The sequence below is a fragment of the Trichomycterus rosablanca genome, chromosome 12, assembly GCF_030014385.1.
Source record: "Trichomycterus rosablanca isolate fTriRos1 chromosome 12, fTriRos1.hap1, whole genome shotgun sequence".
Classification (NCBI taxonomy): Eukaryota; Metazoa; Chordata; class Actinopteri; order Siluriformes; family Trichomycteridae; genus Trichomycterus; species Trichomycterus rosablanca.
The window spans coordinates 4181932-4207500 of NC_085999.1; the positions used below are offsets into that span (position 1 = coordinate 4181932).

The window sequence follows — 25569 nt, forward strand, 5'->3', positions numbered from 1 at the left end:
TTGATGTTTAATCTGTATAAAGGTGCACAAGTGTCGTTTATTTGTAAATTCGGGCTCGTCAGGGACAGTTTAACAGTTTTCGGTACACGGAGGGAGACGTTAGCTGGCGTGCTAGCGGGTTGTGCCACCCCGGCCCTTCGGTTTGAACGGCCTGATGCTAACTGTGTTAGCTTAGTAAGCGAAACTGCAGTGACGTAATTGGCGTAATCGCTGTCTAGAGTAGTGCGTCTAAATAATCTGCCTTATGAGTTCGATGTCTTATTAGAATCCTCTCTACCGAGGCAGCTGATCAGGTAGGTAGTAGGCAGCAAGGCAGCTCACTAGGTTTTCATACAGATCTACTCCGACAAGGCATAACATTATGACCACTGACAGGTGGAGTGAATAACCGATGACAGAGTCATGGGCGACCAAGGCTCATTGATGCCCGTGTGGGCTGATCAAACAGACGAGCTACTGTAGCTCAGATTGCTGAAGAAGTTCATGCTGGTTCTGATAGAAAGGTGTCAGAATACACAGAGCATCACAGTTTGTTGCGTATGGGGCAGCAAAAGGGGGACCAACACAATATTAGGAAGGTGGTCATAATGTTATGCCTAATCGGTGTAAAGTGTCCTGTCAGTACTGTACTACTGACCGTATATAGTGGTGTGTGTGTGTGTATAAACAGCCACAGAGTCTAAGTTGCATCTCTGATGTTTCAGGCCGGGTTTTGAGGGTCCACGGCTTTCTCTACTGCCCCCAGCATGCCCTGTTTATCCGGACACGGTGCACTTACCTGTTCAGCCTCAGATCTGCACAGAAAAGCATCATTAATATTCTGTTTGATCATCTGTGACTGAGGAGGGAAGAGCGTACGGGACTATAAAAGAGACACAGGCTTTTAAACCAACGTCTCGAGCCATCACGACCTCTTAAAGGCGATCAGATCGGACTGACAGGAAGTTGGATTTGCATGTAAGAGCTGTTTGGTTGCTGGGAAAAGCCTTTAGGTCTGCAGGTCTGGGGTTGAACTCGGCATGTTAATAGTCGCTGGAGAGTAGAGCACTGATTAAGACGCCGTGTGTGTGTGTGTGTGTGCATACTTGTGTGAGTGACTGAGTATAAAATTCAGGTCAAGAGCCCAGACTCTGGAGGCTCTTTGTTGTCCCAGACCCCGAGGCTTTGTGTGGAAGTGAATGTGAACAGTCCTTATAATTGTTCGCCTCATGAAAAGAACCGAATTTTCTATTGAACTGTAAAATTGCTCAAAATTACAGGAAGAACAATTTCATGACTTCCATGCATCACATTTGATTTAAAAACATTCGAAGTGACCTGCTTTTTTAGAACGTCCTCGCTTTAAACGTAGAACATGTTCACCCCCTTTTTGTTTTATTTTTAAAATGCATTGTATTTGATCAGTGTTGCGGTGATTATCGGGCCGGCGATATCGGCTTTGTCAGCGCGTTGTTATTAGCTTTAATGACGGCCTCCCTAATAGTGCGGCTCATTGTAGTATAATTACAGAGCCGCTGACGTGGGGCGGGTCCCGCTGACGCTGAAAAGAAGAGAAAGGGCCCTTTTGTGGTTTTACTCACTCATGTCACTCTCTTTTTTTTTTGCTTTCCCTCCCTGATAGACACACAGGGATCAGTCAGTGTGGCCCCTGGCATCTGTAACCCCACCCTTGGGGCAGCCGTGGCCACTCAGCTGGACAAAAGCCCTGCAGATATGTGTCTTTGTCCATGTCTCATAAAAGATCAGATTTTTTTTTTTTCCTTTTAATGTCCATTTGTAGAACTTTTTTAAGCTCTCGGTTCTTTTCATGAAGTTGTTTCCGACCACCTTTGCTCTAATCCCATTCAGTCCTCCATTGGTGCACATAGACTTTTAATACAATTAGATTTTTATTCTTTGTCAAATCTGAGTTTTACTTTGGGTTCATTTCTTTTTAATGGCAGCGAAGTTGCACAGCAGTCCAGGAATGTGAGTCAGTGTCTGGGAGGAGATGAATTTTTCCACACGTCTGCACAGTTTCCTCTGGGTACTGAGATTTCATCGCTTTATTTGTGAAGTGAAAACAAAATCTCTTAAAATAGCAGAAATATCTGATTTCTTTCGGTTAAGGAAAGCGGGTTCTGATGTAGGTCTGCAGTAAAGGTGAAGTGGCATTAAATGAACTTTTGTACTGTGTTGTTACAGCACGAGGAGTGAAGGTAAATTATAACTGCAGCACTTTTTAAGGGACGGTGGTAGGTAGGTGCTAGTAGGTGGAGCTTTGGGCTATCGATCGAAGCCCAAAGCTGCCGGGGGCAGTAAAAAAAAGCCATGGCCCCTCAAAACCTGACCTGAAAGCCTAGTAAGTCAACTAAGTTTTTTTTACCAAGATCCAGGCTATACAAACAATGCATTAAAACAAAACACATAACGGAATATATTTAATGCAGCCACTGTTGGGTCCTTGAGCAAGGCCCCTAACGCTGTCTGCTCCAGGAGTGCTGTACAGTGGCTGACCCTGCGCTCTGACCCCAGCTTCCAAACAAGCTGTAAAATGTGGCGGAAAAGAATTTCATTGTACTGTACAGTACATGTGTGTATGTATATATGACAAATAAAGGGTTCTTCTAACCTAATAAACTAGTATAACTAATAACTAGTGATGATCGTTTTGGCCTTGTTTTTGATAGTTTAATGCCACTCACTAACCCACACAGCTTTTCGAATATGCTGCTACACACAGTAATGTATTTAAGCATATAGAAAGAATCTACAGTCAAGCCGGAAAGTCTGCACAACCCCTTTCACCTTCTCCACATTTTATTACGTTACAGACTCATTTTATAATAGATTGAGTTAATCTTTCAAACATCTATACACAATCACCAATAATTACAAAGTGAAAACAGGGTTTAGAAAATATGCAATTTTATTTTACTGACAAAAATTGTTTATATAGGGGTTACATATCTGTACACACCCTTAGCCTAAGGAGTGGCTTCCGTCTGGCCACTCTTCCATACAGGCGTGATTTGTGGAGTGCTGCCTGGATGGTTGATCTGATAGGTTCTCCACAAGGATCAGCTGGAGCTCTGCCAGAGTGACCCTCGGGTTCCTGCTCACCTCAGGTCTAGGAAGATTTTTGGTGGTTCCAAACTCCATTTATGAATTGATGGTGGCCACTGTGCTCTTTAGGACGTGTAAAGCTCCAGCAATTGTTCCGTGCCCTTCTTCAGATCTATGCCTTGACACAATCCTGTTTCTGAGGTCTGCAGATAATTCCCTTGACCCCATGGCTTGGAGTTTGCTCAGATATGCACTGTCAACTGTGGGACCTTATATAGGCAGGTGTTGGCAATCCCCAATCATGTCCAATCAATTGAATTGACCACAGGTGGACTTCAATTAAATTGTAGAAACATCTCATTTTACATTTTGATTTTTAATAACTTAGCACAACTGTCTAAAAACCTGCTTTCACTTTGTCATTGTGGGCTGTTTTGTGTAGAATTTTGTTAAGGTACTGGACCAGTAATCAAAAGGTCTCTGATTCAAACCCCACCACTGCCAGGTTGCCCCTGTTGGGCCCTTGAGCAAGGCCCTTAACCCTTAATGCTTAGACAGTATACTGTCACAGTACTGTAAGTCGCTTTGGATAAAAATGTCTTTCAAATGCAACAAATGTAAATGTAAAATGGTGACAGATATAAAGATGCATAACTTACGAGACCCGTCACTGCACAATGTGACTGAAATTCCTTGATTTGAAATGATTTCCAATCATTTTTTTGTTTGTTTTTAATCCAGATGAATGATTGTCACTGAATAGACCCGACTATCAACAGCTTTGTTCTTTCCCCATTCATTTCTCTTTTATTCAGTTTTATTGTTTTATTTAGTCTCTCGCTCTTTGTTTCTGTCGATCATACTTCCTGTCATTCTTGTCATCTTCTCCTCCTCTCTCCTTCTGTTTTTTGATCTCGGTGGATGATCTGGTCCCTCCCTCTCTCCCCTGACTCAGTCCTGATGTGTAGATGATGTGCATCATGCTTGACTCAGGTTGCCCTATCTGCTGGTTCTTCGCCGGCGGTGGCGCCACCCCGTTCTCTCTCCTGCTTGGTTTTGGCACGGAACAGATGGTCTGGCAGCTCGGGGTCCCTCGGTGCCTCTCAGCACAGAACGTCTCGTACCCAGGGTGCCATTAAGCATGCCACCCCTGCCCGCTCCCCTTGCCCTTCATTATGATTTTCCTGCAGGCGGGGAGAGTGGCACACAGCCCTCTCTCGAACACCCGACCAGCCAAATGGAGGGACGTAATTACAGGCATTTTCCTTTTCATAATAGCCGAATCTGGGGGAGTGATGGGCTTAATACAGGACGTTTTTTTTTTTTTTTTTTTAGCTGATTCGAGTGCAGTTTTGCAATTTCTCTGATTAAAGCTGGAAAATGGCTCGGAAAGCTCATCCGACAGTAGATTATTTTAAAAGAAGCACATTTAGTTCCAAATGCCACTCGGTCTAACTCGTCTCTAAAACAATGATACACGTGTCGTTCCTGGGATTGGGTGCTTTTTGAAAATGGAACACTGCTTTTATTTGTTTTTCATGTTTTATTATAAAAAGGGCGTGTTATACTTTTCCAAACTAATATCGGTCAAGCTAAATTACACACGTACCTCATATACACTGTGACGTCCGGCCTGTTACGTATTAGGTCGTAACAGGGTGGACCATAACAGGGTGGACATTCTGACATAAAATTAGCCATTAGCTAGCAAGTGAGCAAAACCATGCTAGCATAAAAGAATTCTCTGCTTTTTAGTGTGATTATTTTTAAAATGATCAAATCGTTTTGCTTTTTCTCATATACATCCAGTAACAGGGTGGACATGTTACGGTTGAGCATATAAGACATTTTTGGGATAAAATGTGGAAAGAACAACATTAAAATGAGGAGTTTAATGAGCCGCTCATCTTCCACAGTCGTTTTCCATCCAAAAAGATCATATGAGCTCCAGGAAATGATGTCAGTATGTAAAACAGCTCTTCATTTTAGGAGACAGTAGTAAGAGATAACAGGGTGGACGGCAACCTGAGGGACGTGTGAAAAACCCTCATAATCAGCAATAAAATCAAACTCATAAAAAAAAAAAAAATCCAGGGTTTAGAGGAACTTAAACAAAAGCTTTTAAACATTATTGAAAGACTGAGATATTTTCATGATTAAACCTCATATATCATCACTGAATCAGAATGTACAGCACTGGGGATCATGGGAAAACCTCTGCTATCTAACAGATAAAAACAGTATGTGTAATGTATACAGTCATTTTATCTTGGGTGGGTAGAAACATTGTGTTTAGTATTTAAAAGTGTTCATTATTTCAGTATTGACTTAATAAATACAGTGATCAGTACTGGGGACACAAAAGGCACCGAACTGTAGGAATGACCCACATAACTAAATCGAACTGGGAACATTAAAAGAGCAGAATTAATATCAGTATGGCCGAGGCTCCACGATGGACTGGTGTCTCTCCTGGATTGTGAACTGCATTGCGCTTGTTGATTCAGAGGAAGCCGGACGGACCGCAGCCTGGACCAAGATAAAGCGGTAAAACTGTCCATGAAATAACATAAAAATTTATAAAATTTATATTAATCAGACTTTACAAAGAGAAATTACAAAGTCAAATATTGTCTGTAGATTAAGCACTGTCCTGTTCAGGTTCGTGGTGGGTCCAGCTGGTTAGTTCTGGGGCAGGAATATCCTGGACAGGGTGCCAATCTATTGCTGGACTTTGGCCATCAAGCCCTTCGGACATAGCCAGTCATGCCCGGCTTATCGATAGCACAGCTGTGACCCAAACTTGGTTGTACGTACTCAACGTCAGAATGGATCTGGGGCTGAATAAAATCCTGGCAGTCGTAGTTTAGGGTTGGATTCTTACCTTTGTGTCGAGTTGCTTCAGTAAATCCAATCCCTAGTGTGGGTGCTGTATGAGAAACTTTTAAATTTAAAGGGGCATTTTAATCACTCCTGTGGACAGCTCAGTGGGTAGCACTGTCTCCTCACAGCAAGAATGCATGTGTGGAGTTTGCATGTTCTCCCCGTGTCTTTGTGGGTTTCCTCTGGGAGCTCCGGTTTCCTTCCACAGCACAAAGACGTGCAAGTGAGGTGAACTGGAGATACAAAATTGTCCACGACTGTGTTGACAGTGGCAGCTTGGTTGTGGTGGGACTTGAACAGGCAACCTTCTGATTACTAGTCCAGTACCCTAACCGCTGAGCTACCCCCGCCCCTTTTACATAGACGATGTAAGCTGGGTTAGCTATCCTGAGATAAATGTTTACTAGTAACGTGTTTAGCCAAAATATTACTTTAGAAAGCAAAGGCGACACACACACACTGAACACACACAACGACACACACTGCAACACACACCACGACACTGCAACACACCACGACACACGCCACAACACACGGTACAACACACACGGCAACGACACACACCACAACACACACCGTGACACACACACCGCGGCACACACTGCAATACACACCACAACACACACTGAACACACACCGTGACACACACACACACACCGCGGCACACACTGCAATACACACTGCAACACGCACCACGACACACACTGAACACACACAATGACACACACTGCAACACACCACGACACACACACACACACACACCACGAAACAAACACCATGACACACACCGCAACACACACTACGACTCACTGCAACACACATCGCGACACACAAAACACACACCGCGACACACACACACACCGCAGCACACACTACAATACACACTGCAACACGCACCATGACACACACACACCGACATGCACTGCAACACACACACACACACACACCACGAAACACACACCACGACACACACCGAAACACACTGCAGCACACACCATGACACACATTACGACTCACTGCAACACACATCGTGACACACAAAACACACACCGTGACACACACCGCAATACACACCATGACATACAATGCAACACACACCACGACACACACTGAAACACACACCGCAACACACACACACTGACACTCACTGCAACACACACCATGACACACACTGCAACACACCGCAACACTGCAACACACCACGACACTGCAACACACCACGACACACACACACACACCACGGAACAAACACCACGACACACACTGCAGCACACACCATGACACACACCGCAACACACACTACGACTCACTGCAACACACATTGCGACACACAAAACACACACCACGACACACACTGAAACACACACCGCGACACACACACACACCGCAGCACACACTACAATACACACTGCAACACGCACCATGACACACACACACCGACATGCACTGCAACACACACACACACACACCACGAAACACACACCACGACACACACACCACGACACACACCGCAACACACACTACGACTCACTGCAACACACATCGCGACACACAAAACACACACCACGACACACACTGAAACACACACCGCGACACACACACACACCGCAGCACACACTACAATACACACTGCAACACGCACCATGACACACACACACCGACATGCACTGCAACACACACACACACACACACACCACGACACACACCACGACACACACCGCAACACACTGCAGCACACCATGACACACACCGCAACACACATTACGACTCACTGCAACACACATCGTGACACACAAAACACACACCGTGACACACACTGCAATACACACCATGACATACAATGCAACACACACCACGACACACACTGAAACACACACCGCAACACACACACACTGACACTCACTGCAACACACACCATGACACACACTGAACACACACCTCGGCCGCTATCACATGATTAGCGTGTAGGAAATACGAGGGCACTGTTCAGAGACCGCTCAGTGGTTAAAGTACAGGACTAGTAACTGGTTCAAGCCTTACATGTGCCAGTATGCCACTGTTGGGCCCTTGAACAAGGCCCTTAAACCCTAAATTGCTTGCAATAAGGTACAGTGTATCACAAAAGTGAGTACACCCCTCACATTTCTGCAGATATTTAAGTATATCTTTTCATGGGACAACACTGACAAAATGACACTTTGACACAATGAAAAGTAGTCTGTGTGCAGCTTATATAACAGTGTAAATGTATTCTTCCCTCAAAATAACTCAATATACAGCCATTAATGTCTAAACCACCGGCAACAAAAGTGAGTACACCCCTAAGAGACTACACCCCTAAATGTCCAAATTGAGCACTGCTTGTCATTTTCCCTCCAAAATGTCATGTGATTTGTTAGTCTTACTAGGTCTCAGGTGTGCATAGGGAGCAGGTGTGTTCAATTTAGTAGTACAGCTCTCACACTCTCTCATACTGGTCACTGAAAGTTCCAACATGGCACCTCATGGCAAAGAACTCTCTGAGGATCTTAAAAGACGAATTGTTGTGCTACATGAAGATGGCCAAGGCTACAAGAAGATTGCCAACACCCTGAAACTGAGCTGCAGCACAGTGGCCAAGATCATCCAGCGTTTTAAAAGAGCAGGGTCCACTCAGAACAGACTCGCGTTGGTCGTCCAAAGAAGCTGAGTGCACGTGCTCAGCGTCACATCCAACTGCTGTCTTTGAAAGATAGGCGCAGGAGTGCTGTCAGCATTGCTGCAGAGATTGAAAAGGTGGGGGGTCAGCCTGTCAGTGCTCAGACCATACGCCGCACACTACATCAAATTGGTCTGCATGGCTGTCACCCCAGAAGGAAGCCTCTTCTGAAGTCTCTACACAAGAAAGCCCGCAAACAGTTTGCTGAAGACATGTCAACAAAGGACATGGATTACTGGAACCATGTTCTATGGTCTGATGAGACCAAGATTCATTTGTTTGGTTCAGATGGTCTCAAGCATGTGTGGCGGCAATCAGGTGAGGAGTACAAAGATAAGTGTGTCATGCCTACAGTCAAGCATGGTGGTGGGAATGCCATGGTCTGGGGCTGCATGAGTGCAGCAGGTGTTGGGGAGTTACATTTCATTGAGGGACACATAAACTCCAATATGTACTGTGAAATACTGAAGCAGAGCATGATCCCCTCCCTCCGGAAACTGGGTCGCAGGGCAGTGTTCCAGCATGATAATGACCCCAAACACACCTCTAAGACAACCACTGCTTTATTGAAGAGGCTGAGGGTAAAGGTGATGGACTGGCCAAGCATGTCTCCAGACCTAAACCCAATAGAACATCTTTGGGGCATCCTCAAGCGGAAGGTGGAGGAGCGCAAAGTCTCGAATATCCGCCAGCTCCGTGATGTCGTCATGGAGGAGTGGAAAAGCATTCCAGTGGCAACCTGTGAAGCTCTGGTAAAGTCCATGCCCAGGAGAGTTAAGGCAGTTCTGGGAAATAATGGTGGCCACACAAAATATTGACACTTCAGGAACTTTCACTAAGGGGTGTACTCACTTTTGTTGCCGGTGGTTTAGACATTAATGGCTGTATATTGAGTTATTTTGAGGAAAGAATAAATTTACACTGTTATATAAGCTGCACACAGACTACTTTTCATTGTGTCAAAGTATCATTTTGTCAGTGTTGTCCCATGAAAAGATATACTTAAATATCTGCAGAAATGTGAGGGGTGTACTCACTTTTGTGATACACTGTATATATACAGTCTCAGTAAGTCAGTTTGGATAAAAGCGTCTGCTAAATGCTGAAAGTGTAAATAAATCCAGCTGTGGTGTTTATTATTTGCCTGTAGATGCATGTGAGCTACAGATCCACGTGCATGTGATATAGATCCGCATACATACAGCGGCCTCTCTGTGCTGCGTACGGCGGCCCTGTTAGCGATGGCCGTTTTATGCTAATGACCAGAGGAGCATGCAGTGCCTTTCTGTCTCTGATCTCTTGTTGAATATTCAGCACTTGCTCGCCTGTTTCTTCTAATAACTGGAGTGCATGCTAATGAATTCATCAGGCTCAGATGCTAATTGGCCGCTTGAACAACCACGGCTCCTCGCGAACGGGGTTCCTCTGCCAATCAGAGCACTCTGGGTAATTCAGTGCGTCTGCATTGTGTACTTGTCGCATTGATACGGCTCAAGTGTTTTTCACAGCCCTGGTTTTTGTACTCGTTTAACAGCCTCGTATCCGCCGTGGTTCTTCAGGACGGACGCCGTTGCGTGTCGCGAATATTAAAGCTCTGAAACTGGTCGTTTTTTTGGCCCCGTCCGCAGATTGGTTGGTTTGGTTTTTACAACTGGCGCCTATTAAGCCGCTGTAGAGACGGCTCTCGCTATTTCACACGGGCTCCATCGAGAGCGGCGGACAGTCGCAAAGGTCAGAGCCGTGACATCACCTCGACCGCGGCTAATCTCATTCGGGCGCCGAGTCCAGCCGTAATCTGACTCCACCTTTCACACATGAAAAGGAGCCAGAAATTAAAAGTGATTTTTAATTTCCTTTTCTGTCAGAGTTCTCATTTACACGCTGACTCACATAAAAAAGCACAAACTCATATTAGATACCCGCTGTTCCCTCTTGACTCAGCTTTCTTTTATGTAATTTTTTTTCTGTCTCTTTGTAGTGAATAACTGTTTTTTTGGACCTTTTTTGTTAATTACTGGTTTTGTTTGAATTATTATTATTCCAGTGTGTGCGTGCGTGCATGTGTGTAGATTGGTATGTGTGTGTAGGTTGGTTGTAGGTGTGCGTGCATGTTTGTAGGTGGGTGAGTGTGTGTGTGTAGGTGGGTGTGTAGGTCGTTGTGTACATGTGTGTGTAGGTGTGTGTGCGTGTATGTCGTTGCATGCCTGCATGTGTGTAGATTGGTGTGTGTGTGTGTGTGTAGGTGGGTGAGTGTGTATGTGTAGGTCATTGCGTTTGTGCGTGCATGCATGTGTGTTTAGGTGCACGAGTGTGTGTAGGTATGTGTGTAGATTGGTGTTTGTGTGTCTTCGGTTTGTGTGTGTGTAGGTCGGGTGTGAGTGTGTGTGTAGGTGGGTGGTTTTTGAGAAACCCGTGTGTGTAGGTGGGTGTGTGTGTATATATATATATATATATATATAATATAATTATATGTGTGTGTGTGGGTGTGTATATATATATATTTAGGTGGGTGTGTGTGTAGGTGGGTGGTTTTTGAGAAGTGTGTGTGTATATGTGTGTGTGTGTGTGTAGGTGGGTGGTTTGTGAGAAGTGTGTGTGTGTGTATATGTGTGTGTGTGTGTAGGTGGGTGGTTTTTGAGAAGTGTGTGTGTGTGTGTGTGTGTGTATATGTGTGTGTGTAGGTGGGTGGTTTGTGAGAACCGTGTGTGTGTGTGTGTGTGTATATGTGTGTGTGTAGGTGGGTGGTTTGTGAGAACCGTGTGTGTGTTGTTCTCAGTGGAATAATGTGTAATGAATATGGAGAGGCTGCAGAGAGCTAATTAAAGCAGGCAGGCTTTGCGCTGGTCAGCAGGTGTCCGGTAACACTCCTCCCTTCAATCACACAAACACACACACACACACACACACACAAACTGAAGACACATTCAGCCCTGATTTCATCACTTTGGCTCGGTCTGTTTTACTCGGTCTGATTATCTGTGGAATCGCTTGTTTATGTTGATATTTGAGATTCGTTCTCTTTGTATTACAGTGACGTCGTTTTATTGTCATTTAGTTCTTGATCATTATTTGAACCTGAAGCCTCATTTATGGGTGAGACTCGTCCCATCGGCTGCTTATAACGATTTGGCCTCATGCAGCTCTTTATTTCTAGATCAACACGTGAGATACGACTAACTACCATCAAATACATTAGGCGGCACGGTGGCTCAGTGGGTAGCACTGTCGCCTCACAGCGAGGTGGTCCTGGGGTCAATTCCCAGGTGGTGCGGTCCGGGTCTTTTCTGTGTGGAGTTTGCATGTTCTCCCCGTGTCTGTGTGGGTTTCCTCCGGGTGCTCCGGTTTCCTCCCACAGTCCAAATACATGTAGGTGAGGTAAACTGGAGACACAAAATTGTCCAGGACTGTTTTAGTCAGGCCTAGACCTCAACAGCTCCTTTTACAGATAATACATTTGGGTAAAATTTCCATACTTATCAAACTTATCGGTTTTACAGTAAAACAGGATCTGTCTAAAACCCGAGCGCTCTCTCTACATAGATGCATTTTACGTCGTCCTACGCTCCCGAGAAGAGGGCGTGTCTAAATTCTTAGATTCATTAAAATGCTTCTACTGAGGCGCCTTAATTCTGAGTGATGATCTGACTGAATAACGAGGGAGCGTCCGACGCCTCCTCAGCGCTGAAGGCAATCCCAGCATTCAGTGCGGCACGACTTTTCTCGCGGACGAATGCGGAGCAACCAACGGAGTCCTTTTTTTTTATTTAAATAAATTCTCATTAATGTTTAATTTGTTTAAAGGTCCACAAGCGTCATTTATTTGTAAATCCGGGCTCAACAGGGACACGGAGGGAGACGTTAGCTGGCGTGCTAGTGGGTTGTGCCACCTCAGCCCATTGGTTTGAACAGCCTAAGGCTAACTGTGTTAGCTTAGTAAGCTAAAACTGTGGTGACGCAATCTCTAAGTAGAGCGTCTAAATAATCTGCCGTATGAGTTCCATGTCTTATTAGAATCCTCTCTACTGAGGCAGCTGATCAGTTAGGCAGCGAGGCATCAAATGTCCTAAACGATTTTGAAAAAATGGATTAAGAAGTTTGAATTGTGTAATAAAGTTAATAAGAGGTTATAAGTCGACGTACAGGTGCCACAGTGACACCCGCTCATACTCGGTGACACCGCCACGTCTCCTGCCGCCTCCGTCTCTCCGGTTAGCTGACAGTCGGTGTAATGATGTCTGAAGTTTCTCCTGTGAAGCGCTGGAGCCGGGGGCGCGGCCGCTCTGACAGTCTAATTATTGCCTTTATTCAGCCGTTTGCTCCGGTCTGATCAGCCCTCGTTTTTGATAGCGGCGGCTCCGGGCCTCGGCTCAGCGCCGGCGTGCTTGTTTAATAAGAGATGTACCAGCACGTCCCTGCCTGACGTGATTGTGATTAAGTAAACACGTACGTTAATGTGTTTTATACATCAGTCTAGGAATTGATTGTGACTTGCACGTGTACGGCAGATTAACCTGTAATGACGTATTAAAGCGGCGCTCGTATTAGCATCATCGAACCACGGGTCGCCTTCATGGCGTCCTTGTGTACACGTTTATACGCGCCCTCTCGTATCGACACGCCTGATATTGATACCAGCGCACTGGAGGTCCAGCGTTTAGCATTCAGGCCACAGACGCGCCGCTCTTAATGAGGAAGCTGAGCGGGCGTGCTGTAGTGGCAGCCAAACACCAGGATGAAATAGCTTCTGTGTAATGAGATAAATGTAGCAATTAAGTTATGAGAGCGGTTTCAGATCACACAAATATTCTGCAGGACGAATGATGAAGGGACGTGGACTTGAGCGACTGGATACTTCAATTTACACCATTTTCCAATTACGCCAAATGAAATCAATTAGCCAGAACAGACTCTGTGTAAAGTTTTTTAGATTGTACTGGAACGACAGGGCTAGTCGAGCTAATTAGAATGTGCCTCAAATCTTGAAAATCCTCAAATCTAAGTATACACTTAGGAGCTTTAATAAAAAGCCTAGTTATTTGGAATGATTTCGTTTGGGAAAAATCTATATATATCATATTTATATCTGTCTATCTATCATCTATCTATCTATCATCTATCTATCATCTATCTATCTATCTATCATCTATCTATCATCTATATGTCTGTCTATCTACAGTGCCTTGCAAAAGTATTCAGCCCCCTTGAACTTTTCAACCTTTTGCCACATTTCAGGCTTCAAACATAACGATATGAAATTGTAATTTTTTGTGAAGAATCAACAACAAGTGGGACACAATCGTGAAGTGGAACGAAATTTATTGGATATTTTAAACTTTTTTTAGAAATAAAAAACTAAAAAGTGGGGCGTGCAATATTATTCAGCCCCTTTACTTTCAGTGCAGCAAACTCACTCCAGAAGTTCAGTGAGGATCTCTGAATGATCCAATGTTGACCTAAATGACTGATGGTGATAAATAGAATCCACCTGTGTGTAATCAAGTCTCCGTATAAATGCACCTGCTCTGTGACAGTCTCAGAGTTCTGTTTAAAGCGCAGAGAGCATCATGAAGACCAAGAAACACACCAGGCAGGTCCGAGATACTGTTGTGGAGAAGTTTAAAGCCGGATTTGGATACAAAAAGATTTCCCAAGCTTTAAACATCTCAAGGAGCACTGTGCAAGCGATCATATTGAAATGGAAGGAGTATCAGACCACTGCAAATCTACCAAGACCCGGCCGTCCCTCTAAACTTTCAGCTCAAACAAGGAGAAGACTGATCAGAGATGCAGCCAAGAGGCCCATGATCACTCTGAATGAACTGCAGAGATCTACAGCTGAGGTGGGAGACTCTGTCCATAGGACACAATCAGTCGTACACTGCACAAATCTGGCCTTTATGGAAGAGTGGCAAGAAGAAAGCCATTTCTCAAAGATATCTATAAAAAGTCACCTGGGAGACACACCAAACATGTGGAAGAAGGTGCTCTGGTCAGATGAAACCAAAATCGAACTTTTTGGCCACAATGCAAAACGTTATGTTTGGCGTAAAAGCAACACAGCTCATCACCCTGAACACACCATCCCCACTGTCAAACATGGTGGTGGCAGCATCATGGTTTGGGCCTGCTTTTCTTCAGCAGGGACAGGGAAGATGGTTAAAATTGATGGGAAGATGGATGGAGCCAAATACAGGACCATTCTGGAAGAAAACCTGTTGCAGTCTGCAAAAGACCTGAGACTGGGACGGAGATTTATCTTCCAACAAGACAATGATCCAAAACATAAAGCAAAATCCACAATGGAATGGTTCACAAATAAACGTATCCAGGTGTTAGAATGGCCAAGTCAAAGTCCAGACCTGAATCCCATCGAGAATCTGTGGAAAGAGCTGAAAACTGCTGTTCACAAACGCTCTCCATCCAACCTCACTGAGCTCGAGCTGTTTTGCAAGGAAGAATGGGCAAAAATTTCTGTCTCTCGATGTGCAAAACTGATAGAGACATACCCCAAGCGACTTGCAGCTGTAATCGCAGCAAAAGGTGGCGCTACAAAGTATTAACGCAAGGGGGCTGAATAATATTGCACGCCCCACTTTTCAGTTTTTTATTTCTAAAAAAAGTTTAAAATATCCAATAAATTTCGTTCCACTTCACGATTGTGTCCCACTTGTTGTTGATTCTTCACAAAAAATTACAATTTCATATCGTTATGTTTGAAGCCTGAAATGTGGCAAAAGGTTGAAAAGTTCAAGGGGGCTGAATACTTTTGCAAGGCACTGTATCTATCTATCTATCTATCTATCTATCTATCTATCTAATTATCTAATGTCTGTCTGTCTGTCTGTCTATCTATCTATCTATCTATCTATCTATCTATCTATCTATCTAATGTCTGTCTGTCTGTCTGTCTGTCTGTCTGTCTGTCTGTCTATCTATCTATCTATCTAATGTCTGTCTATCTATCTATCTATCTATCTATCTATCTATCTATCTATCTATCTAATGTCTGTCTGTCTGTCTGTCTATCTATCTATCTATCTATCTATCTATCTATCTATCTATCATCTATATGTCTGTCTGTCTATCTATCTATCTATCTATCTGTCTGTCTGTCTGTCTGTCTGTCTGTCTGTATGTATGTATGTATGTATGTATGTATATCTACAGTATCTGTCTGTCTGTCTAACACTGATTATCTCCATCACGGCACCTAACACCTTTTGGGGTGTTCCCGGTCTGCAGTGGTCAGTATCTATAAAAAGTGGACCAAGGAAGGATTACAATATTAAACACAATATTAAACCCAATATTAAGAAGGTGGTCATAATGTTGTGCCTCATTGGTGTATACAACAATGTATGTATATATAAAATATAATATAGCATTTATTATTTATATAACATATATAATATATGCTACAAGATTAACTACATGCTTAACAAGACTGATAGTAATGTTTAGCCAGACAATTGATAGTCTTAAAGCAGGGGTGTCACATCAGCATTATTGTGGCCCTCAAAGGGCCGATTGTAACGTATTCTGCTGTGATTGCAGTCTGTTGTTTTTCTTGGAGGCTAAATTCTGCATTTATATCGTCCTCCTTTACCACAGACACGGCCTCATAACACAAGAGACGCACCGGTTTCTCTTCCTGAAGCACAAACTTGTTTTCATTTTCATTACATTTTCTCCTTCTGCTTAATTTTCTTACTTATCTTCATTTTGGGATTATGTGTAAATATTTCTTAACATCATCTACTGGCAGGATGTGTCACTTTGCAGGTCACAAAATCAGCATGCGTTTTTAGAGATGCAGTTAATGTAGGATTTTACAGTGTATTTTAAGACAATTGTTCTGTTCTCACTAATAGTTTATCCCCCTTGCTCAGCTAGACAGACAGACAGACAGACAGACAGACAGACAGCTCCCTTCAGAGTACAGTCGGTTTTATTTGCTTCCCAGCTGTGTGATACACTGTGTGCATCAAAATGAAGTAAAAATACAAACAATAAAAACAATGAAGAACTTAATACAGTAAAAGCACACAGCTGTAGTCAAGTGTTACATCTGGTACAATATGAGATTTAACCAAACGTAAAATAGCGCTAAGGAGTTAGCATTTTGTGTAAAGATACTAATTGCTATAGTAACGGTATTTAATTATGGTAAATTTGTAACTAAAACGCTGTGATATACTCACTAAACATTTACAAACAACTGAGAATATAAACGCCACTACTTACAGACGATGCTTTGGTATTATATTACAAGATAATTATTTATATTTATTATTATTGTTTACATTACTACCCGCGTTCTTTTGCCGTAAAAGTCACATGGCTTCTCAGCGAAGGTCAAAGTTAGTTGCCATGACTACGATGTCAACAGTTAAAGGCTTAAAGGCGCAGGTGTCCTATTAAATTATAAGCGCGTCTCTGTAACGACTCGAACCATCACAACAATCGTACAGTCGTTTAAGCTCTCGTGAGTTTGACACCCCTGTCTTAAAGGATGCTGGGCTATTGACCAGAGCATTGCTGGTTTATATCCCACTACCATACAGTATATATATATACTTCCCAGTAGAGTGAAAGCTGGTTTAGCCACAAAGTGTGTGCCACCACTATGCTAATGTCTAGGGTTTTGGAATGGGACTTCCGACGAGCTTGCTTGTCCTGATACAGAGGACAAGATTGCAGAGCTGCAGTTACAGTCTTGTGATTCACATTGATCTGTTTAATGTCTGGTTGGTATAATGCAGCTCTGAAACGTTGGCCTGTTGATGTACGGTGGTGGGATTTTTTTATTGATGCAGTAGATGTGTGTGTGTGTGTGTGTGTGACACCTGTGCAGGCCAATCAAAGCTGTCTGTGATCTATAGCTGAGTCCTCTCTTCATTTCATCTTCCTCTCACTGACATTTGACCTGTAAATACGTTCTCTCATCGCCACATCTGGCTGTGACGTCAGTGCTGCTATTATTCTTAGAAGAAAAACCTCTTTGCTTTCATTTTTCCACATCGGTGTGCAGTGTCATTATTCGACAGCACTCTATGCATCCCTTAAGCTTCACTGGGTCTGTTTTTACCCAAGTAATTAATTCCTTGTGTTAGGTTCAGGTTTAGGTTTAGGTTTGACCACAGAGCTTCTTTCTACTTAAATACTATAGTTGGACAGTGGTAGCCTAGTGAATAGAGCTTTGGGCTATCAATTGAAAGGTTGAGAGTTCATATCTCAGATTGCCATGCAGCCACTATTGGGCCCTTAAGCAAGGCCCTTAACCCTCTTGGCTACAGGGTCGCCATACAATGGCTGACCCTGCGCTCTGACCCCAGCTTCCAACAGAGCTGGGGCATGAGAAAAAAGTTAATTTCGTTGTACTGTACACATGTATATATATATATACAGTGTATCACAAAAGTGAGTACACCCCTCACATTTCTGCAGATATTTAAGTATATCTTTTCATGGGACAACACTGACAAAATGACACTTTGACACAATGAAAAGTAGACTGTGTGCAGCTTATATAACAGTGTAAATTTATTCTTCCCCCAAAATAACTCAATATACAGCCATTAATGTCTAAACCACCGGCAACAAAAGTGAGTACACCCCTAAGAGACTACACCCCTAAATGTCCAAATTGAGCACTGCTTGTCATTTTCCCTCCAAAATGTCATGTGATTTGTTAGTGTTACTAGGTCTCAGGTGTGCATAGGGAGCAGGTGTGTTCAATTTAGTAGTACAGCTCTCACACTCTCTCATACTGGTCACTGAAAGTTCCAACATGGCACCTCATGGCAAAGAACTCTCTGAGGATCTTAAAAGACGAATTGTTGCGCTACATGAAGATGGCCAAGGCTACAAGAAGATTGCCAACACCCTGAAACTGAGCTGCAGTACAGTGGCCAAGATCATCCAGCGTTTTAAAAGAGCAGGGTCCACTCAGAACAGACCTCGCGTTGGTCGTCCAAAGAAGCTGAGTGCACGTGCTCAGCGTCACATCCAACTGCTGTCTTTGAAAGATAGGCGCAGGAGTGCTGTCAGCATTGCTGCAGAGATTGAAAAGGTGGGAGGTCAGCCTGTCAGTGCTCAGACCATACGCCGCACACTACATCAAATTGGTCTGCATGGCTGTCACCCCAGAAGGAAGCTTCTTCTGAAGTCTCTACACAAGAAAGCCCGCAAACAGTTTGCTGAAGACATGTCAACAAAGGACATGGATTACTGGAACCATGTCCTATGGTCTGATGAGACCAAGATTAATTTGTTTGGTTCAGATGGTATCAAGCATGTGTGGCGGCAATCAGGTGAGGAGTACAAAGATAAGTGTGTCATGCCTACAGTCAAGCATGGTGGTGGGAATGCCATGGTCTGGGGCTGCATGAGTGCAGCAGGTGTTGGGGAGTTACATTTCATTGAGGGACACATGAACTCCAATATGTACTGTGAAATACTGAAGCAGAGCATGATCCCCTCCCTCTGGAAACTGGGTCGCAGGGCAGTGTTCCAGCATGATAATGACCCCAAACACACCTCTAAGACGACCACTGCTTTATTGAAGAGGCTGAGGGTAAAGGTGATGGACTGGCCAAGCATGTCTCCAGACCTAAACCCAATAGAACATCTTTGGGGCATCCTCAAGCGGAAGGTGGAGGAGCGCAAAGTCTCGAATATCCGCCAGCTCCGTGATGTCGTCATGGAGGACTGGAAAAGCATTCCAGTGGCAACCTGTGAAGCTCTGGTAAACTCCATGCCCAGGAGAGTTAAGGCAGTTCTGGGAAATAATGGTGGCCACACAAAATATTGACACTTCAGGAACTTTCACTAAGGGGTGTACTCACTTTTGTTGCCGGTGGTTTAGACATTAATGGCTGTATATTGAGTTATTTTGAGGGAAGAATAAATTTACACTGTTATATAAGCTGCACACAGACTACTTTTCATTGTGTCAAAGTCTCATTTTGTCAGTGTTGTCCCATGAAAAGATATACTTAAATATCTGCAGAAATGTGAGGGGTGTACTCACTTTTGTGATACACTGTATATATATGACAACTAAAGGCATTCTGTATACCTGTACATGCTTTGATTCACCCATCCTACTTCTTTCTCATTGTATTTAGTTGTTTTCAATGCCCCAATTGTAATACCTTTGCTGCTAGCACCATCTCTGCCCTGACAGATGCATGGCCCAGCTGACTATAACTCTTCTGACATGGTCCCTACTTTTTCACAGAGAGCCATATTACACATGGAGAGACACACTGTGCTGCTTTATTATTTCCCCACCCTTTTGTACAGACACCACAAGCAGCCACCACAAGCTGCATTTGTATCTTTAATGAGGAACCAAGCTGACCTCCCTTCCTTAGACACAGCCAGTTATCTGTTTGACGCCCGGCCAGGTCGATAAGCACGATCGAACAACTGAGAATCGACATTAGGAGCTTGAGAGCACAGCGGTGGTTGGTTGGCAGATTAGAATGAGATCCTCCTAGTGCCCCAGGTGGGGTTAGTGTCAGGGCAGGAACTAGAGTTAAAGATTGTGTTTACTACTTTTATAGAAGAATTGCTTTTTCTCATGTGGAAATTTCCTAATATGCAGGTCGTAATTGAATGTTTGTTGCTCAGTAAGTAATAGAAACAGTCCTGCTCTTAATACAGACACTTCCACTGACAATCTGCACTGTTCAGGGACCTGATCTTTCATGTTAAGATGCTGTTTATTGTTGCATGACGCCCTGCACAGTAGTTTTCCACCATTATTACGCTTTCTGCTGCTGTGTTTAGAAAAATAACACTTTAATTCAACATTACTACTCTCCCAGGCTCTGTAAATACTCCAGCAGTTTGATTTCGGGTCATTTAAATGCAGCATTAAGGTTTTTTTGTAATGTACTTCAAGTCACTGGTGCTTTTTCTTGTGAATAAAGGGTGACACTTGGACGCTACTAAGCACCAGTTAATTGAGTTGGTTATTAAGCAAATGGGCAGTTATGGGCGAGCTGTGTTTGCAAATTCATGCATAAACTCGCTGATTGATTTTTTTTAATATATATTATATTTTCAGCAACTGTTAGTTTCTTTTTGTTTAGACCAAAACTCCATCATCACTACATTATTTTTACTGAAACGTCTCCTTAATTTTCTCTCAGTATTAGTAGTATGGAAATATTTTCACTTTACACTTACATTTAGATTAAATGGTGTAATTTATTATTCCTGACTGCAACTCCGCCCTGGTCGAGAAGAGCCACAGACTAGCATCATGTATGGAGTGTCATGTTCACAGCTGCCATGAGGAACCGTGTTGACCCGCTTCCTCAGGCACAGCCAGTTCCAACAGTTAAGACGCCCAGTCAGGTCAATAGCACTGCTGAGTTTTAGGCTCAAGACGCTACGCTACCCAAGCGCCACAGTTCCGGGATTTCAATTATATTCTTTTAACATGTACCACATTGTCCGAAAAGCTTTTCTGATTTTTAGTTGTGCTCATATAAATAGGACTAGTTTAACTACACCCATGGAACAGTAATCGCATTGCCAAGATCAAAAGGAAAACCCAAACTGTTGCTATAAATGTGTCAAGATGGTCCGATTCAAGAACCACTATTAATTTATTTTGTATTTACATTTGCAAGACTGGCACATCATGCAGTTGTAATTTTTGAGTTTAATTGAATATTTTTGGGAACTTCTCGCTGAGTTTATTCAGCATACTGACTTTGTGTTTGTAGATTTGGGAAGAAGAAGGATGAGAAGAGTAAAGCCGAGAGTAAAGTCGTCGAGGGTAAGGCTGAGAGTAAGCCGAGCACGCCGAAGCAGACGTCTGAGGTGCTGAGTGAGGACGAACTGGAAAGGATGAAAGAAGAAAGAGAAAGGTGAGATGTATCGTTTGTAACTCAGTCTAATGAGAATAGCCAAACTAACCCTAATTATGTGAGCACAGAGAGGTAGACTGGGTGTGGTCAAGAAGAATCAGTAATGAGGAATTCGGAGGCAAGGTCACTAAGTAGGGTGACATTGCAAAACCTTTACCAAATAAAGCCAATATACACCAATCAACCATAACATTAAAACCACCTCCTTGTTTCTACACTCACTGTCCATTTTATCAGCTCCACTTACCATATAGAAGCACTTTGTAGTTCTACAATTACTGACTGTAGTCCATCTGTTTCATGCTGTTCTTCAATGGTCAGGACCACCACAGAGCAGGTATTATTTGGGTGGTGGATCATTCTCAGCACTGCAGTGACACTGACATGGTGGTGGTGTGTTAGTGTGTGTTGTGCTGGTATGAGTGGATCAGACACAGCAGCGCTGCTGGAGTTTTTAAATATCGTGTCCACTCACTGTCCACTCTATTAGACACTCCTACCTAGTCGGTCCACCTTGTAGATGTAAAGTCAGAGACGATCGCTCATCTATTGCTGCTGTTTGAGTCGGTCATCTTCTAGACCTTCATCAGTGGTCACGGGCCGCTGTTGGCTGGATATTTTTGGTTGGTGGACTATTCTCAATCCAGCAGTGACAGTGAGGTGTTTAAAAACTCTAGCAGCGCTGCTGTGTCTGATCCATTCATACCAGCACAACACACACTAACACACCACCACCATGTCAGTGTCACTGCAGTGCTGAGAATGATCCACCACCTAAATAATACCTGCTCTGTGGTGGTCCTGTGGGGGTCCTGACCATTGAAGAACAGCATGAAAGAGGGCTAACAAAGCATGTAGAGAAACAGATGATCTACAGTCAGTAATTGTAGAACTACAAAGTGCTTCTATATGATAAGTGGAGCTGATGAAATGGACAGACGTATATCCAGTTACAACCGTATATATACAGTTTTAATTTCAAGTAGAATTAGCACATCTACCTTTTTGGACTTCTGTGTGCCAACCCTGAGCTTGCCCTCCTGTCTGATCTTCGTTTTCCTCTTTGCCAGGATTGAGGCGAAGCACCAGGAGCTGAGAGATCGTCAGGCCCGGGACCGCTTCGACCCTCCCGATGTGGAGGACGACGAGGCCGACCCCAACTACGCCCGGATTCACACGTTCAGAGGCCGCCTGTCCCCGTCTCACTCCCCGTACGGGACCCGCAGCCCGTCGCCTCAGAGAGCCCCGCATCCCGCCAGTCACGGCCGAGAGCCGTCGTGTGAGGACCCGCTCGATGGCCTCTACGCTAAGATCAACAAACCCAGGGGCCCCAACCCGCATGCTACTGACAGGTGAGGAACCACCTGTCCAAAAAAAGCTGGACTCAAAATTAAGCACACTGTAAAATTAAGACGGTCCCTGGTTATAGGGTATGATTGTTCACACCCCTAAACATGAGACCGTGAGGTTCATGCTGCAACAGTGTGTGAATGTGATGCTCCTTATCCAGCTTATTTCTTTTATATTCTCAGTCTCTCTCTCTCTCGCTCTCTCAGGTTTTCTCAAGCTTGTGATGCCCGAGCTCGAGGCAGATCGACTGGCCGTGTAAATCAGCTGGTCTTTGTATTTGACAGTGAGAGTAAAACACGTTGTCTGATTGCTCGCGGCGTGTGTGTTTATCCTCTTCCACAGACTGTCTGTTTTGCAGCTTGTTTGTTGGTACTGATGTTGAGGGGTTGTTGGCACAGAAACGGCTCAGTTCTGGTGTTTCTGTAACGGCAGGCATGGCTATCTTTTGCAACTCGGGCCACTTTACAGCAGCCTGCACGAGGGTGGCATTGTAGGAGACAGACTGCCTGGCTTAGTGATGCCCATCACAAGAAGTGTGGCCTTTAGCCCCATGCTGACATGAGTATGACCACTAGCATCATATAGTACGGGTGGTGCAGCGGGATATTCCTCTACCACACCAGCGCTGAGATTCTGAACTCCCCAGTTTGAATCTCAGCTCTGCTACCGGTCGGCTGGGCGCCCTCTAGCAGGCACAATTGGCAGACAAAATTGGCCATCACGTCTGCCGGGTGGGAAAAGCTCAGACCAATAAGTGGGTGGGGTCTTCAAACACTGTGCAAAGACCCTGGTTCTAATGCTGGTGCAGTATGATGAATACATTGTGTGTGTGTGTGTGTGTGTTTGGTGTGTTTGGTGTGCAGTATGATGAATACATTGTGTGTGTGTGTTTGGTGTGTTTGGTGTGCAGTATGATGAATACATTGTGTGTGTGTGTGTGTTTGGTGTGTTTGGTGTGCATTATGATGAATACATTGTGTGTGTTTGTGTGTGTGTGTGTTTGGTGTGTTTGGTGTGCAGTATGATGAATACATTGTGTGTGTGTGTTTGGTGTGTTTGGTGTGCAGTATGATGAATACATTGTGTGTGTGTGTGTGTTTGGTGTGTTTGGTGTGCATTATGATGAATACATTGTGTGTGTTTGTGTGTGTGTGTTTGGTGTGTTTGGTGTGCAGTATGATGAATACATTGTGTGTGTGTGTGTGTGTGTGTGTTTGGTGTGTTTGGTGTGCATTATGATGAATACATTGTGTGTGTGTGTGTGTGTTTGGTGTGTTTGGTGTGCAGTATGATGAATACATTGTGTGTGTGTGTGTTTGGTGTGTTTGGTGTGTTTGGTGTGCAGTATGATGAATACATTGTGTGTGTGTGTGTGTGTGTTTGGTGTGTTTGGTGTGCAGTATGATGAATACATTGTGTGTGTGTGTGTGTGTGTGTGTTTGGTGTGTTTGGTGTGCAGTATGATGAATACATTGTGTGTGTTTGTGTGTGTGTGTTTGGTGTGTTTGGTGTGCAGTATGATGAATACATTGTGTGTGTGTGTGTGTGTGTGTTTGGTGTGTTTGGTGTGCATTATGATGAATACATTGTGTGTGTGTGTGTGTGTGTGTGTGTGTGTTTGGTGTGTTTGGTGTGCAGTATGATGAATACATTGTGTGTGTGTGTGTGTGTGTGTTTGGTGTGTTTGGTGTGCATTATGATGAATACATTGTGTGTGTGTGTGTGTGTGTTTGGTGTGCATTATGATGAATACATTGTGTGTGTGTGTGTGTGTGTGTGTGTGTGTGTGTGCATTATGATGAATACATTGTGTGTGTGTGTGTGTGTGTGTGTTTGGTGTGCATTATGATGAATACATTGTGTGTGTGTGTGTGTGTGTGTGTTTGGTGTGCATTATGATGAATACATTGTGTGTGTGTGTGTGTGTTTGGTGTGCATTATGATGAATACATTGTGTGTGTGTGTGTGTGTTTGGTGTGCAGTATGATGAATACATTGTGTGTGTGTGTGTGTGTGTGTTTGGTGTGTTTGGTGTGCAGTATGATGAATACATTGTGTGTGTTTGTGTGTGTGTGTTTGGTGTGCAGTATGATGAATACATTGTGTGTGTTTGTGTGTGTGTGTTTGGTGTGCAGTATGATGAATACATTGTGTGTGTGTGTGTGTGTGTGTGTGTTTGGTGTGCATTATGATGAATACATTGTGTGTGTTTGTGTGTGTGTGTGTTTGGTGTGCATTATGATGAATACATTGTGTGTGTGTGTGTGTGTGTGTGTGTGTGTGTGTGTGTGTGGTGTGCAGTATGATGAATACATTGTGTGTGTGTGTGTGTGTGTTTGGTGTGCATTATGATGAATACATTGTGTGTGTGTGTGTGTGTGTGTGTTTGGTGTGCAGTATGATGAATACATTGTGTGTGTGTGTGTGTGTTTGGTGTGCATTATGATGAATACATTGTGTGTGTGTGTGTTTGTGTGTGTTTGGTGTGCAGTATGATGAATACATTGTGTGTGTTTGTGTGTGTGTGTTTGGTGTGTTTGGTGTGCAGTATGATGAATACATTGTGTGTGTGTGTGTGTGTGTTTGGTGTGCAGTATGATGAATACATTGTGTGTGTGTGTGTGTGTGTGTGTGTTTGGTGTGCATTATGATGAATACATTGTGTGTGTTTGTGTGTGTGTGTTTGGTGTGTTTGGTGTGCAGTAT

General features: G+C 43.7%; 1 protein-coding gene across 2 annotated transcripts in view; it reads left to right on the forward strand.

Moving 5' to 3' along the window:
- The window catches only part of pard3bb (par-3 family cell polarity regulator beta b), a 416753-nt gene that overhangs the window by 281195 nt on the left and 109989 nt on the right, over positions 1–25569 (forward strand). For both annotated transcript variants that reach the window (XM_063005444.1, XM_063005445.1), the window contains exons 20-21: positions 21370–21513; positions 22584–22865. In XM_063005444.1, coding sequence (XP_062861514.1) covers positions 21370–21513; positions 22584–22865 — 426 coding nt within the window. The remainder of the gene's footprint in view (positions 1–21369; positions 21514–22583; positions 22866–25569) is intronic.